Raw genomic sequence first — 14,541 nt, 5'->3', positions numbered from 1 at the left:
GTGCCACCCAGAAAGTCTCTATATAGGCTTCAAAAGCTTCCATTCTTTTTCTGGGGACCTGTCTACCTCAACTCTGTGAGGCCCACTTGAATCCTTATCCTTTCCCCAGGGGAGCGTGGCTGCCTCAGAGACTCCTCCTCAGAGGAAGAGCTAGGAGGAGGCCTGGATGGGTGAGTTACCTGTAGATCATCCCAGGGGAGCCTGTCTGCCGCAGAGAGAGACGAGCCGGGGACCCCGTGGTTGATTCCGGATACATGGGGCCGGCCTCACTTATCCAGACCAGCTTGCCTTTTCACAGAGGGGAAATTCTGAAAGAAAATGAAAAGACAAAAGGTGATGGTTAGAGAGACTGAGCAGGCTTGGGCTATACGAGCTACTCACGCTGCCTCAGACAGACTGCCCCACCGATCAAATGGGCTTGCTGTGGAGGATCCTGTCCCTCCACCAGGACCCAGCCCCACTGCTCACATGAGGTACAAGGGTCTGTGGCTTCTCTGCCCCCTCTCCTGTCCTCATCTCCCGGGAACTGAACTTTATGTCTCTCTGGCTCCCAAATCCACCCCACAGCAGCTTCCTGTGCCGCCCTAATACTTAGGAAATTTGTTTATGCCCTCAATGACCCCTGGATCCTGGGATTTCCCCTCCTTGTGCAGGGCCCTCCCCTTGGGCACAGCTGGACCCGGTGACTTGATCTTGACCAGGACAACGTGGCTGAGGAAATGGGTTGTCGCCGGATGGCATGGGTTGTTGCCCATCACCGGATGGCATGGGTTGTTGCCCATCACTGGATGGCATGGGTTGTTGCCCATTGCTGCGCGACTTGGTGGCTCCTCCACCAGCCTTAATGAAGCAAGGTGCCACGTGGTAGAGGTTCCTGTGGCAGAGGCTGAGGTGACTTCTCAGATGACCCTGTGAGCTCGGAAGCTGGTTCTTCACCAGTTGGGCCTTCCCATGACTCCTGGCTCTGGCCAGCACCTGATGAGCCCTAAGCTGCACTTAGCTACGCCCTCCTGGGCGCCAGACCCTCCAGCACCCTGATGTAAGACACGCGATGTCTGAGCGCCAGATCCTCCAGCACCCTGATGTAAGACACACGTTGTTTGAAGCCACTAAATTTGTGGTCGTTTGTCACAGCAGAAGGGGATGATTGCCAAGATCCTCCTTCCGTCTGTTCGTCCTTCCGTTGGTCCATGAGTCTCCCACTTCCACCCTTGAGCAAAGTCACCAGTCATTTGCCTAAAGCCCTGGTCAGCTCCCAGCTGCTCCTGGATCCCTCTCAGCTCTGCTCCCCTGGCTCCCCTGGCCACAGGGCATCATTTCAAAGGGCACCTTGTCAAGTGCCTCCCTTCCATGCTGTTGCTGCTAGGTTGTGCTGTGCCTGTCGGCTCTCACCCGAGCCTGCGCTCACACACTTGGGCCACCTCTTCCTTCTGCTGAGAGACCACACTCACGCCCCCCACAGCCCTCTTCATGTTGAGAACTCCTTCACCCAGCTGCCACCTTCAGGGGTGCCCTCCCAGATGCCAGGCAGTTTCAGCAATCTGTCTGCAGCGGGTCTGGTTGTCCATCTTATCTATGTGGAAGTTCCCAAAGGTCTTAGTAACTGCCATGCCCCGGGCCTCCCAAGGGCCCAGATGAAGGTCCCTGATTCAAACTCACAGGGCCCCACTGCCACAGGCAAAGCGATATTTGGGAGTGACAGTGACCCCTGAAATTGGCGGGTGACACTTAGCTAAATAGCCCATTTCATTTTTGTTTGCCCAATGTTTCCTTTCCTTTAGAATCAAAACCACTTGTAAACACTATTTAAGCCTGGCCAACGTGGCCTGTTGGAGGTACTCATGAAGTCTTCTCTGAGTGAGGGGATGTGCATGCATGCCTGTTGGAAGCAGCACAGACACCAGAAGCAGCGTGGAGCTGTCATGAGTGAGGAGGCTGATGAGGGACCCTGAGGATTTTTATAAAACCTCATTTGGAACGATGAAACAGAACACAAGCTCACTTCAGATCTTAGTTTTTAGGTAGCCGGGGTGTGGCTGATACTGAGGTCTCCTGGCTCATTATGCAAAAACTCCCGAGATGAAGGGATCCTGAGCCCCCCGAAGCCCCTCAGCATCCACTCTTCCCACCAACCACCTGTGTGTGTTTGAGGGCGCCCACCACGGTGCAGAGTTGGGCTAAGGGTCAGGAGGCACAGGCCTGCTGGGAATGGTCACCGGGGCCCATCATGAGGGAAGAGTAAATAAAAGAGCTGGACTACAGGCCATGGGGGAGGATGGGAGGCAGGGGTCCTCACAGGCTGACAGAGGACTGGGCCCCCCTCCACACACCTTCCTAGCCCTGACGTGCATGGAAACCTCAGGGATGGTTCAAGTACAGAATTCTACAAGGACCCGCTGTCTGGGCTGGGAGGGAGGGCTCAAGGGATGGGATAAATGGGAGTTTCTGAGGTGGATGGGGATAAGACTGGCATTTTCAGTGTTTGTGGGTGTCGCTGATGCTCTGGTCCAGGGGACCTCAGTTTAGGGGCTAGAGGTTAGTTCCTACAGTTGGAGTCAGAGGGCCAAATCTAGCCTGCTGCCAATTCTAGTGAACAAAGTTTCACTGAGTCATCTCATAGACATCTGCTGAGGGACAGTGCTGCCTTGGTGGAGGGTTGAGTAGTACCGACAGAGACCATAGCCAGGAAAGCCTAAAACATTCTCTCTCCTATTACCGAAGTTGGCTGACACAGGCTCTAGGCTCCTATTGGGACTAATTGAGTCCTGGCCTTCAGCTGCTCTTCCCTGTCTAGAGCCTTTTAATTGAAATTACTAGAAGCTGTGCCTAGCTTAGAGGCAAGCACTCCCTACATGAGTATATGGGCCTTTACCATTGGGTACCATGGGATTTATATTAGGCAGAAGCAGTACCCTTTTAAAGGGGATCCAAATACATCCTGGGATAGTAGATGCAGACTATCAAGAGGAGATTAAGGCTATGACATCTGTCCAACAGGGGGTGGTGGTAATTTCTCAAGGCTGGCGGATAACACAATTAGTGTTGATTCCCAAAGTTCTCAGTCCTTGGGATAGGTACGATGGAAAGACCTTCTTACAGGACAATGGAAGAAGCCCATGCTCCTGTTGGCTAGGGTGAGAGGAGCTGTTTGTGTTTTCCCTCCAGGAATGGACAAGCCCATTTGGGTACCAGAGCGATATGTTCGGGCTGTGGAAAATGATGGGAAAGGATCCTGTGATGAGCCTGAGAATGACACCTGTCGTTCTCTTGATGAGCCTCCTGGTGAGTCCCGATCAAGAGGAAAGCACTGTGTGAAGTCTGGTAAGGAACCCCCTTGTATTGATCAGTGAGTCAAGCTAGTTCTTTGTATTCATCTTTCTATTCCTCAAACTATACTGCTGGAACTGCTTTAAGCAATATGGCGATAGAACAGGCTTCTATTAATCAGACCTTTTCCTTTGTTACATTTATGCTTTGTTACATTATGCTTTATGCTTTGTTACATTTTTTGGACTATGAATATTACTTTAAAGGAATCCTATACAAGTGAGTGTAGTTCCTATCTTTCTTTTTTGGAATATTTCTCTGAGAGCCCAGGCACTATTAAATCCCGTGTTTTAGTTTTCTTTCTTTTTTCTTTTCCTTTTTGTAGTATTGAATAGCACCTTTGGGGGAAAAGATATTCTTGGTTGTTCTTTCAGAAACTGTGGCCTGAGCGACTGCTGGGATGACCACTCCAGGGCTGCCTTGTTGGTTCAGGTACCAGAAATCATACCACTGCCAATTACCAAAAAGACTAAGCAGACTGAGATGACCCTGTATCGAGAGAAAGGAGATTCGGGAGAGACAGCTGCAGTGACTGCTGTCATCACTGTGTCTGCTGCTGCAGCCATGGTTGCAGGACTGACAATGGCACAAACATCGTTGGTGTCGGACACCGTGGATAAACAGGCGAGACAAGTCAACGATGCTCTCCAGACTCAGAATGTCCTGAGTGTCCACATTAAATCTAGACTTTCGAATTTAAATCAAGAGACTGCCCTATTGTAGGAGCAGGTGGACTTATAGCTAGTACAACAAATGTCTTGTTCACACCTTTATCATTCTATTTGTATGACATCTGTTAATATTGCTAATGCCTCTTATGTGGTGAAACAACTCAATGGTTACTTGAATAGCCCTTGAAATGTTACAATTAGCACACCAGATTGTTGATACCTGTGTTCCCTGTTTTAGCCAAAGGGTTGGTAGAATACCATAGCCCAAATGGGAGGCTGGGTCCAGTGGTAACTGGGGACCCTATTGCTGGCAATCTTAATGCCTGTTGCCATGGGCATTCATCTCTGAATTCTGTGTGAGATCAGACAACCCATGAGAATGCAGCATATGGTCACTTAGCAAGTCCTTCTGAGTCTGTTGGTCAGTAAGGTTTGGTTGCAAATACTGCACCAACAATGAAGACTCCTCCGTAGACGGGCAACTTCTACAGAAGAGGGCTCGCCTAAGACAGGGAAGGGGCCTCCCAAAGACGGGTAAGGGTTTACTCTTTTGAGATGACCTAAGACAGGAGGGTCTTCTGTTTTATAAAAAATTTAGAGGGGAGATGTCGGAACTAATGAGTCCTGGCCTTCAGCTGCTCTTCCCTCCTAGAACCCTCTAACTGAAGTTACTAGAAACTGTGCCTAGCTTAGAGGATCAGAGGATGGGATTATCACCTGTTGGCCGTTGACTGCAGGGTATTTAAGCCTCCATGGTGCTATTAAAGAGGGGCTTTTGTACCAGTGTTGGAAGGTCTGTGTGTCAGTCTGTCTCTGCGTCTGTATTCTCAACCTCCAGCCCCTTGCCCGAAGCTCGCGAACTGGGTTCTAGCGCATAGAGCGCAGACGGGGGCTGCTGTGCGTGCGGCAGGCTCCTGCTTGGACTCTTTAAGGGACGACTCCTTAGCTCTTTTCCAATGGGTCCTCTTAGCTCTGACCCTGCAACTTCCTCTCTGAAACAGGGCCACCAGGAGCAAGGTCCTTCAGACCGACCAGCAGCCTCAGCACTCAGGGCATCTGCCTTCCCTCCCATGGCTCCTGGAAGGATTGACCATGACTGACTAGCTTCAGAATCTCATGTAGCCCAGGCTGGCTTTGAATTTCTGATCCTCCTGCTTCTACTTCCCAATGTTGGGATTACAGGTGTGTGCCATCACACCCGCTAGTATATGGTGCTGGGTCAAACTCACGCCATGTGCATGCCGCACGAACATTCTACCAACTAGGCCACATTTCTAGCCTGACACAAATTCCATCCTTCCAGAAAAGACTATCAAAGCAGAGTTTTCTCCTCAATAAGAGAGAGTGTTCAGCCCTCAGGAACATTCTTGAGGAGGCTCTCTGCTCCAGGGCAGTTCTCCTGGACAGACTCCACTTGGTCCTTGTATCTCTGAGGAAGTCACTCTTGCTAAGCTGGACACTGCCTTATGTTGGGCCACAGCAATGCGGCCCCCATTCCTCTTGGTTGCAGGACCCCATGCTTGTGAGTTCTTCTTCGTCATCTGTCCCTGTCTCTAGGCTGCCCACACGGATCCTGCCAACCTCTGATTCTCGGGCTGCTCAGGTTCTAGCCTTGAATCCTTTTGCTTCTCTGAACCCTGTTACCGTCCCGGGGACCAGATCTTTGTCTCCACCCTGCATCCCTGTCTGTGGTCTCCTTTATGCATCTGCCAAGATCTCCTGGCATCTCCACAAGGAGGCAACACACCTGTTTCAGGCTCATGTGTCAGTTCTGAGTGCTTGACCAGCCCCATGGTGGTCCTGTGTTTTGCATGGCCAGGGAACCAGCTGGGTCACCCACTCTTTGTCCAATGCCTCTCCACACCCAGGCTTCTCATCAGCTCCCTAAGTGGTCACCTGAGACCATCCCATCCCATCAGCACAATATTCCACAGGGAGCCAGAGGGCTTCTCTCGGGACACAGCCTGGATCATCCACTACTGTGCTCACAACTTTCCTGCAGCTTCTATTCTACTCAGAGCAAAAGCCACATACAGTCAAGACCTCTATGCTGCCTGCCAGTGCCGGGGAGACCTCCGGGCCTGTTCTCAGCGCCTCTCTGATATCAGGAAGTGGCCCCCATTCTACACAGCAATGCAGGCTCTCGCCAGGTCCCTGAGCCTAGCAGAGCCACCCCTCAGGATGCCTGTAGTCCTCTTCCACCTGAGCCTGACCTTTGACTCCAGAGGTCTACCGAGTGCCCCACTATCCCTGCTCGCCTTGCATACCTTAAGCTGCCAATCTTCTCCCTAAGTTCACTTCTTGCTTAGTCCCGTCCTGTGGGATCTTTAATCCTAGAGTCTGTGACTACCGACACGCCTACGGCTCACCCTTGTTTCTCTTTCCACAAAAGCTCTGCCGGTTCTATGAAGGCTGGGGCAAAGGGGTGCCCAGTGTTCCTGCAGTGCCCGGCGGCGCTTGGTAGGCACCCAACTGCTACTGAGTGAATAAAAGACTGACTCAGCCTGCTGGGGACACAGCAGGAGAGGGTGGGGACAGGGCAGCCGTGTTACTGAGAATACCACACTGCCTAAGGATTAGCAAGCCTTTTCTGGAGTGCAATGCCTGCTTTGTCCAGTAGGGGGAGCTCATAGAACCTGCAGGTGTGGGAATAACTGCTGCCGCTGGGGAGGGGTCCTGGCGGTCCACCTCGACGGGACTCCAAGCTCACTCTGAGGCAGTAGACAGTTGACCCCCAACACACCCCAGGCCCACAGCCACAGGGGAGCATTGACCTTACTCTGAAGTGGTCTGACATGCATAAGAAATTTACCTTTAAAAAAAAAAAGCCACCCGGTGGTGGTGCACGCCTTTAATCCCGCATTTGGGGAGGCAGAGGCAGAGGCAGGCGAATCCCTGTGAGTTCGAGGCCAAACTGGTCTACAAGAGGTAGTTCCAGGACAGGCTCCAAAGCTACAAAGAAACCCTGTCTGGAAAAACCAAACGAAACGAAACCAACCAAACAACAACAATAACAACAACAACAACAACAACAACCCCAGCCCAGAACCTCTGCCACATTTCTGGGAAGGAGTGGGTTTGATGGAATTTCTCACAGCCCCCCTCTGTACATTCAGGATGCAAGTCTTGCCTGCAGAGCCCGCTTCTCGGCTCTGCAGCTGTCGCTGTCCAATCAGGAAGAAGTGCACCTGCTGAGTGGCCAATCCCGATAGAGCAGACATTCTAGGGGATGCTGGGAATCGTAGGCTGGTGCAGTATTCCGGCAGGTACCACACCGAGGAAGAAGGTAGGCAGAACTGAGTGGTACCCAAGCACCTCACAAACCTCTCCAGGCAAACCTGTGCTGGACACCTCCAGGCTCCTGATGCCCTCTGTAGTTTGGAGGATAAGTTGGAGCCAGATTGGGTGGCCCTAAATCCCTGACTCTTTCCCCCACACAATCTGGAGGACAGGCAGAGCTGGGACAGCACCCCAGGCTCCTGACATCCCCCACAGTTGGAGGACAGGCAGAGCTGGGTCAGGCACCCCAGGCCCCTGACATCCCCCACAGTTTGGACGACAGGCTGAGGAAGGTCATGGACAACATAGCAGGTTTGGGAAGGGATCTGGGTTTGCAATCCAGGCTGAAGGTCAAAGTCTGGTTCTCGTCTGGGTTTATGCACTTTTAGCCACACCCCTATCTGTGTGTGCCCTTGAGTAACTTTCTGTCTCACATTTGAGGAATCTGAAGCTAGGGGCTTTGCCATGGCCTGACCAAATGTCCTTATAGAAGCAGGGATATAGATGCTGTGCGGCCAGGAGGTAAACAGACAACCAACCCCTAGCTTTACAAACACTGCGCAGTAGGTGGGGTTGTGGCGGACGGCCAAGAAGGGTCAGGAGGCACTGTTCAAGCCACTCGCCACCTTTCTTCTCTCCGCTGTTTTGATAACTTTCAAACTTCAGAAAAGTTTTAAAAATAACAACAAACACCCAAGTCTTCGTCCTACTCAGCAAGGGTCTACACGGCCGCACTTGCACGTGTGTCCTCCTTCCGCTCCCCTCCTGTGCGTGTGACTCGCAGGACCGTCAAGACCATCTGAAGCTCCGGCCTGAATGTCACCCACAGGGGCTTCAGCACTCACCCCCCCCCCCCCCCCCCCCGGTCACCGTGTTCCACAGTCACAGCATCAAGAGGAGTCAAAGAGAATGACAGGCAGCCTCTGCCCAAACGCCTGTGGTTCCCTAAGTTCTTGTTCAGATTTTCAGAAATCCAGGATCCAATCAGGGACCTCATATGGCATCAGGCGTTTCTTTCTGGTTTCTTCGAACCTAGAAACACCTCATCACAATTCTCAGTGTAAGTGTGTGTGTGTGTGTGGCGCGTGTGTGTATGCACGCAAGTGCTGTGTATGTGCTGTGTGTGGCACGTGTTCCTGTGGAGGCTGAAGCAGGACATCTGATGTCTTGTTCTGTCACTCTCCACTGTGTGTGAGTGTGCTGTGTGTGCTGTGTGTGCGTGTGGTACATGTTCCTGTGGAGGCTGAATCAGGACATCTGGTATTTTGTTCTGCCACTTAACCTTGAGACAGGGTTTCTCGATAAGCCGGGAGCTTGCTGTCTTACCTGGAGTGTCTGGTCGTCAAACTCTTGGGGTCTACCTATCCCCACACCAGTGTTGCGGTTACAGGCACTGGCCGGCATGCCTGGCTGTTTACGCAGGAAATTAAACTCAGATCCTTGTGGGTCATAGTAGTTACTCTGCCCACTGAGCTGTCTTCACAGGCCTCAGCTTAGTTTTTCACACAATCCTCTCACTGAACTTAAAGCTCACTAATTGCCTAGACTGGCTAATCAGTATGTCCCTAGAGCCTCCTTCTTGTCTCTGTTTCCCAGCGGTGGGATTCTATTTTATGATTCTCTCTCTCTCTCTCTCTCTCTCTCTCTCTCTCTCTCTCTCTCTCTCTGTGTGTGTGTGTGTGTGTGTGTGCGCGCGCGCGCGTGTGTGTTGTTGGGGCGGAATCTCGGGCCGTGTGAATACTTTGTGAACGCTCTACCACTGAGCTACACCTTTGGCCCGACCCTGGGAAGTTTCTGTTTTTCTCTTTTGCCCAGTGTTCCAGTTGCTTGTCTTGCTGACCACCCCTGAGTTTTGTGATTTGTCTGACGTTGCTTAACTGCCAAATCTTCGTAGCAGACTTCCTCTTTCTCACCCATCCCAGCAGGAAGCAGTCGCTCTGCCCACTGTGGGCAAAGCTAGCTGTAGGCAGCATTCACTGCGGCTCATTCTCCCCTCCATCACCAGTCAGGAGCCGCGGGAGAGTAACCAAGGATCTGGATCCTCTGCAGCTTCTCAGGAGGGACCTTTTTCAAGAAAGGCCAACTATGTTGCCATCTGTATTCTGAGTGCAGGGCCGGAAGCTGTGTTCAAATGAAGGAAAATGTGAAAATGGATGCCGGGGCCTCGATGCCAGCAAGCCTCAGTGGTCTCACTGAATGTCTGTGGTTCATTACTCTGGGTCCTGGGGCAAGGTTGGGATTAGCTGGAGGACGTGGGTTTGGCAGTTTTTTGGGCAAGTTGGATCTGTAGCATGTGTGTGATGCGATGGAGGGCGTAAAAGTCCCTGGGTCACAGTTGACCTAGGGGAGGGACTTTGACTCAGTGTCTCAGTTTCCTTGTATATAGAATAGGGCCTGGGCTACAGGACCTCAAATTCCCTACTTAAACTTATGAGCCGGGCGGTGGTGGCGCACGCCTTTAATCCCAGCACTCGGGAGGCAGAGGCAGGCGGATCTCTGTGAGTTCGAGGCCAGCCTGGTCTACAAGAGCTAGTTCCAGGACAGGAACCAAAAGCTACGGAGAAACCCTGTCTCGAAAAAAAAAAAAACTTATGATAAATGATCACATTATGCTGGGGGTTAGTGTAGATGACAAAGAACTGTTGAGGGACCCTGTTCTGACCCCTTAGTCTCAGGTAGATTAAAGACAGTATCTATGGCCACTGAGAGTTGGCCAGGGCTACTTGTGTAGACAGAAATACAGGGGACCAAATGGCCAGCTTAAGGCAAGAAGTCACAGGAGAAGGCATATCTGGATAGAGTTGAGGTCAGAGAGACAAAGGTATAACAGATTCTTTCCTGGTTACCCCAATGCCCTGGCTGGCTGGACTGGCATTTGAGGAGGCACAGGAGGAAGGGAAAGGTTGAGTCATGGATTCAAACCCCTTCCATCTCTCAGAGCCTGACTCCTTTGTGTGATTTGGCTGTCAGTGGCAGGTATTCCTTATCCTTCCCTCTAGCGCAGGCTGACTTGCTTTGGCTAAAGAGGGGAGCAGAGTGACAATGTCCTAATTCTAGCCACGGTTGAAGGAGACTTGTCTTTGAACACTTGCTGTTGCCATGGGGTACTGCCTGGCATACATGTGCCCTGAGACACCTTGGTACATATGTCAGGGCACTTGGCCTCGAGTGGGTCACTGGACACGCACTGCCATGGTCGGCCACCAGGACCCCTGCATAGCAGGACCATGTGGCTTTGGGTAGGACACCCAACCTCCCACTGTCGGTGGAACGAGAAGATAAATGGGACTATGCTACCTGGGGAGGCTCACAGGACCTGAGACCAGCCTGTGCTTAGTGCAGGGAGAGCTCTGGCCATGACCTGGCGTGTTTCTTGGAGAGCTGCCAGCCGCAGCCCCTTCCTGAGTATGGTTGCCTTCCTTGCATGGCCACTGAACCTGCTCAGGTCACATGTACCCCCCGGCAAGGGCTTGAGTTCTGGAAGGTCATCCCTTTCTGCCCTCAGCTTGGCCACACTGCCTCGCTTCCCTAGTTTGATGGCTTTCTCTCTTTTCTTTTCTTTCTTTCTTTCTTTCTTCCTTCCTTCCTTTCTTTCTCTCTCTCTCTCTCTCTTTTTTTTTTTTTTTTTGATACAGGGTTTATCTATGTAGCCAGGGCTGTCCTGGAACTAACTCTGTAGATCAGGTTGGCCTTGAACTCACAGAAACCCACCTGCCTCTGCCTCCCAAGTTCTGGGATTAAAGGTGTATGCAGCCATGCCCAGCTGAAGCTAGTCTTTGTAAGCACAGCTGGGCATGCATGCTCAGAGAGAACCACATTGCTCACTTGATGGAGTACATGGGACTTGGGTCCTCTGTGGCTTCATCCAGATTCTGAATTTCTTCTGAGAATTCCAAGGCTGCCCCCTGAGCCCTTTGGAATATTGACATTCTATGCTAGCTGTAGTCACATGACAAAGACCCCCTGGTGCTTGGGCCACATGGGGAAGAGGCAACTGGAAGGTATGGATAGCAGGAAGGAACACAGGAGACTGCCTTGACAGCTGTCCCCGCAACATCTCCCTCCACTGTGACCTCTGTCCTTGTGGCCCCCGGAGGCCAGTGCAGTGCCCACGCCATTAAAGCAGAGCCTCACATGTAACCTAGAGACCAAACAGCCCTACACGGCAAGGTGGTACTCAATGCACGTGGCCGGAAGGGGCAGAGGGGCGGAGGCTGGCGCCAGCTCGGTGTGTATCAGCCTGGGCTTTTCAGAAAGCCTCGCTGGGAGTGGCGCCTCAGCTTCTGTGCCCCGAGCTGACAGAATGCTGCCTGTCTTGACTCCAGTGTTGGGAATTGCCCAGCCGAGCCTGGAAGGGCCTCCCTTGAGGCCGGGTGCTGGTTTCTGGGTGCTGACGAGGCGCCTCTTGAAGAGACAGGAAGAGGTGTAACTGCTGGAAACCACACACCAAGCTTGAGTGACACGCCCTTCCTCCCTGCTGAGAAGTCGGGGGCCCTGAAGGGAGCCCACTCCTCTCTCCCCCTCAAAGCCGGGTCCATCCGGATGTCAGCTACGCCAACGGGAAACAGGCAGAAGGGCTTGGAAGCTGTAAGGGTGCCCAGGCTGGGGGTCTGGAGAGGACACAGCCTAGCTCCCTACCAACACCATCTGGACCATGTTGAGATGCAGCATAGCTGTGAGGAGGACACACACACACAGCCCAATGCCGCGGTCTCGGCCAGGACCTTGTGTGTGGTAGTCAGAGGGTGGTATCAACTGATGTCTTCCTCAACCATTCTCCATCTTAGTTTTTGAGGCAGGGTCTCTCCCTGAACCTGGAGCTCACCGTGGATCTAGCTAAACTGGCTTGTTTCCACCTCCTGGTGCTGGGGTTACAAGAACACACAGACATGCTCAACTCCTGACATGGGATCTGAACTCAGGTCCTCAGGCTTGCATAGTAAGCCCTTTACCCACTGAGCCATCTGCCTTCGCAAAGAAACCTCAGCACCCCGGAGACCTTGGAGGATGGACAGCAAAGCGCAGGGGAGGACGGTACAGAAACCTGACAATCTGACACGAGGCAGCATGGATGTCACGTGCTTCAGCCCGCAGCAGAAGCATCCGTTCCTGACCACAGAGACAAGGTGGAGATCACTGAATGAAGTGTTAGATACACCTCTCACAGAGGCCTCCCAGCACCGTCTGAATCCTTCAGCTAACCCTCCTCCACGCCACGCTCAAATGCCCATTCTCCCCACACAGAAACAAACCAGCCCCACAAAGACAATTTACAATCAAGCAATTGTTACAATTAAAAAAAGACTACAGCCAACACGACCCCACTGTGTTCAGCACGACCCCACTGTGTTCTACACGACTCCACCGTGTTCAACATGACCCCACTGTGTTCCACATGACCTCACTGTGTTTGACATGGTGTTTGCACTCTTCTCCCTGGATGGCAGACACCCAACAATTCACACCCATGTAACACGCATCACCTGACAGCTCACAGCCATGTAACGCACATCTACAGACCGAGCCTCCCCTGTGCACAGGGACAACGTATGTTTGCTGGATCAGCAGCTGGGGAGAGCTAGTCATATCTCCCTCCCACTCCTAGAAGAGGGGCTCAGTATTCTCAGCCTGGGGGACATGAGCCTGTGGCTGCAGCCTCTATGATATGGACGTCTGGTGAACCGGGGTGAATCTCCTGTCCCCACCATCACCCCAGCATCTTTTTCAGACTCAGGACAAATCCTCTACAGAGATGAGTTTGAGGATTAAGAGGCAGGGGTGGGTTGGGGAGGGTAGGCTGGCTCCCTGAGCACAGTTCCCCTCACCCCCCACTCCCACTCCCGTTCAGTCACACCTTTTAGCAACTACTGTAGGTGCTGTGTAGGGCTCAGGGGAGGAGGACCCAGTGGTACTGAGGGCTCAGAAAGAGCCACAGGATCCTGGCTCAGTGCTCTTGGCTGAGCAGGCAACACACACTTGTCCCTGTCCAGATGCGCGTACCAGGCAGAAGTCTTCCCCTCTTCCTTCCTCCCTTCGATGAACGCAAGGCACCAGGACCTCTCACAAATACTGGGAAGCTCACCACTTCTTCCTCATCCCCCGCCCCCCCGTGGCCACACCCTGCTGGGAGTGGGGGAGGGGAAGTACAGGATGAGAGAGCCTGGTAGGGGAGGGAGGAAACCTGGAGCCCCTGTCAACCCTGGCTTTGCCTCTGCCATGGTGACATCTGCCTTGCACAGGGCTGCGCTGTGGGAAAGTTTGGGACAGGGACTCGTTCCACTCCTTGTCAAAGGTAGAAGACCAGGAGAGAGCAGATGGGCAGGGTTTCCCAGGAGTCACTGGGGGCTGCTCAGCAGCTGGCACTCACACCCGCATCCAAGAAGGAACAGAGGCACCCTGCAGAGCCCTTGATCTCCCTGCTGTCTCCCTGCCACCCCATGAAAGCAGAGGCCCATGGGGAACTGTGTCAACCAGACCTCCACTGGATGTGCTGCTGTGCCGGGCCAACTGTCTGAGCCGCGAGGTTGGGCCTCGTGTGTGCTCAGTGGCTGTGGCTCCTGGAAGACTGGACAGGAAGCCACACGGGGCCACAAGGAGCCTGGGGAGGTATCTGTGCCAGTGTCAAACCTGGACAATCAGCAGCTCCATGGCCTGCTCAGGGAGCCACCACTGTCGTGAAGCCTGCCTGGAAAGCACCCCAAAGCACCCTGGGTACCTGCTGTGGACCGGGACCTGTAGAGGAGACCATGTTCCGTGTGTCGGGTGGAAGGCTGAGTCACTGTCTGCTGAGCAGCGTGCCACCAGGGACCACAGGCCCAACGGGAAGTTGGTGCGGCAAGCTCCAGGGCCCCATGTGCAGCCGGGCCACTGCACAGTCAGAGACTAACGAGCCAGGGCCCCCAAGGGACGTCAGGGCGTGGCCTCTGGTGGAAAGGCCCAGCCACCCCTGGTGTGTGGACAGTGCGGTTGCCTCAGGGACAGGAATGGGGGAAGAGACAGTCATGGCAGGGTAGAAGCATCCTTTGTGGTTCTGTTTCCTGTCCACAGGGCCCCTCCAGAAGGGAAGCCAGACACTCATCACCTGGGAGCCTCTTTCTTAAGGTGGGGAGGGGCCAGCTACTAGTGAGTCCTGGTGATGTTAAAGACAGCCTCTTACCAGGGCCAGCGTTGTAGGAAGCCCTGTTCAGCTGATGTTCCTCACTTCCTGGAAAGGCTCTGTTAACCACCTCCCCTTCTACAGATGATGCCCTGAGGGTCCTGGAGG

At 53.1% G+C, this 14,541-nt stretch overlaps 1 protein-coding gene across 3 annotated transcripts in view; it reads right to left on the bottom strand.

Annotated features, from left to right (window-relative positions):
* Positions 1 to 14,541, bottom strand: part of Kcnab2 (potassium voltage-gated channel subfamily A regulatory beta subunit 2) — a 92,845-nt gene that overhangs the window by 50,219 nt on the left and 28,085 nt on the right. For all 3 annotated transcript variants that reach the window (XM_041651446.1, XM_041651448.1, XM_041651447.1), the window contains exon 2: positions 180 to 308. In XM_041651446.1, coding sequence (XP_041507380.1) covers positions 180 to 256 — 77 coding nt within the window. In that variant the 5' untranslated portion in view covers positions 257 to 308. The remainder of the gene's footprint in view (positions 1 to 179; positions 309 to 14,541) is intronic.

This window comes from Microtus oregoni, unplaced genomic scaffold (genome assembly GCF_018167655.1).
Source record: "Microtus oregoni isolate MIOR12 unplaced genomic scaffold, Mior012 000005F_ref0000423, whole genome shotgun sequence".
In the NCBI taxonomy this organism is placed as follows: domain Eukaryota; kingdom Metazoa; phylum Chordata; class Mammalia; order Rodentia; family Cricetidae; genus Microtus; species Microtus oregoni.
Note: the sequence above shows the minus strand (reverse complement) of the source record. Positions and strands in the feature narration are given on the sequence as shown.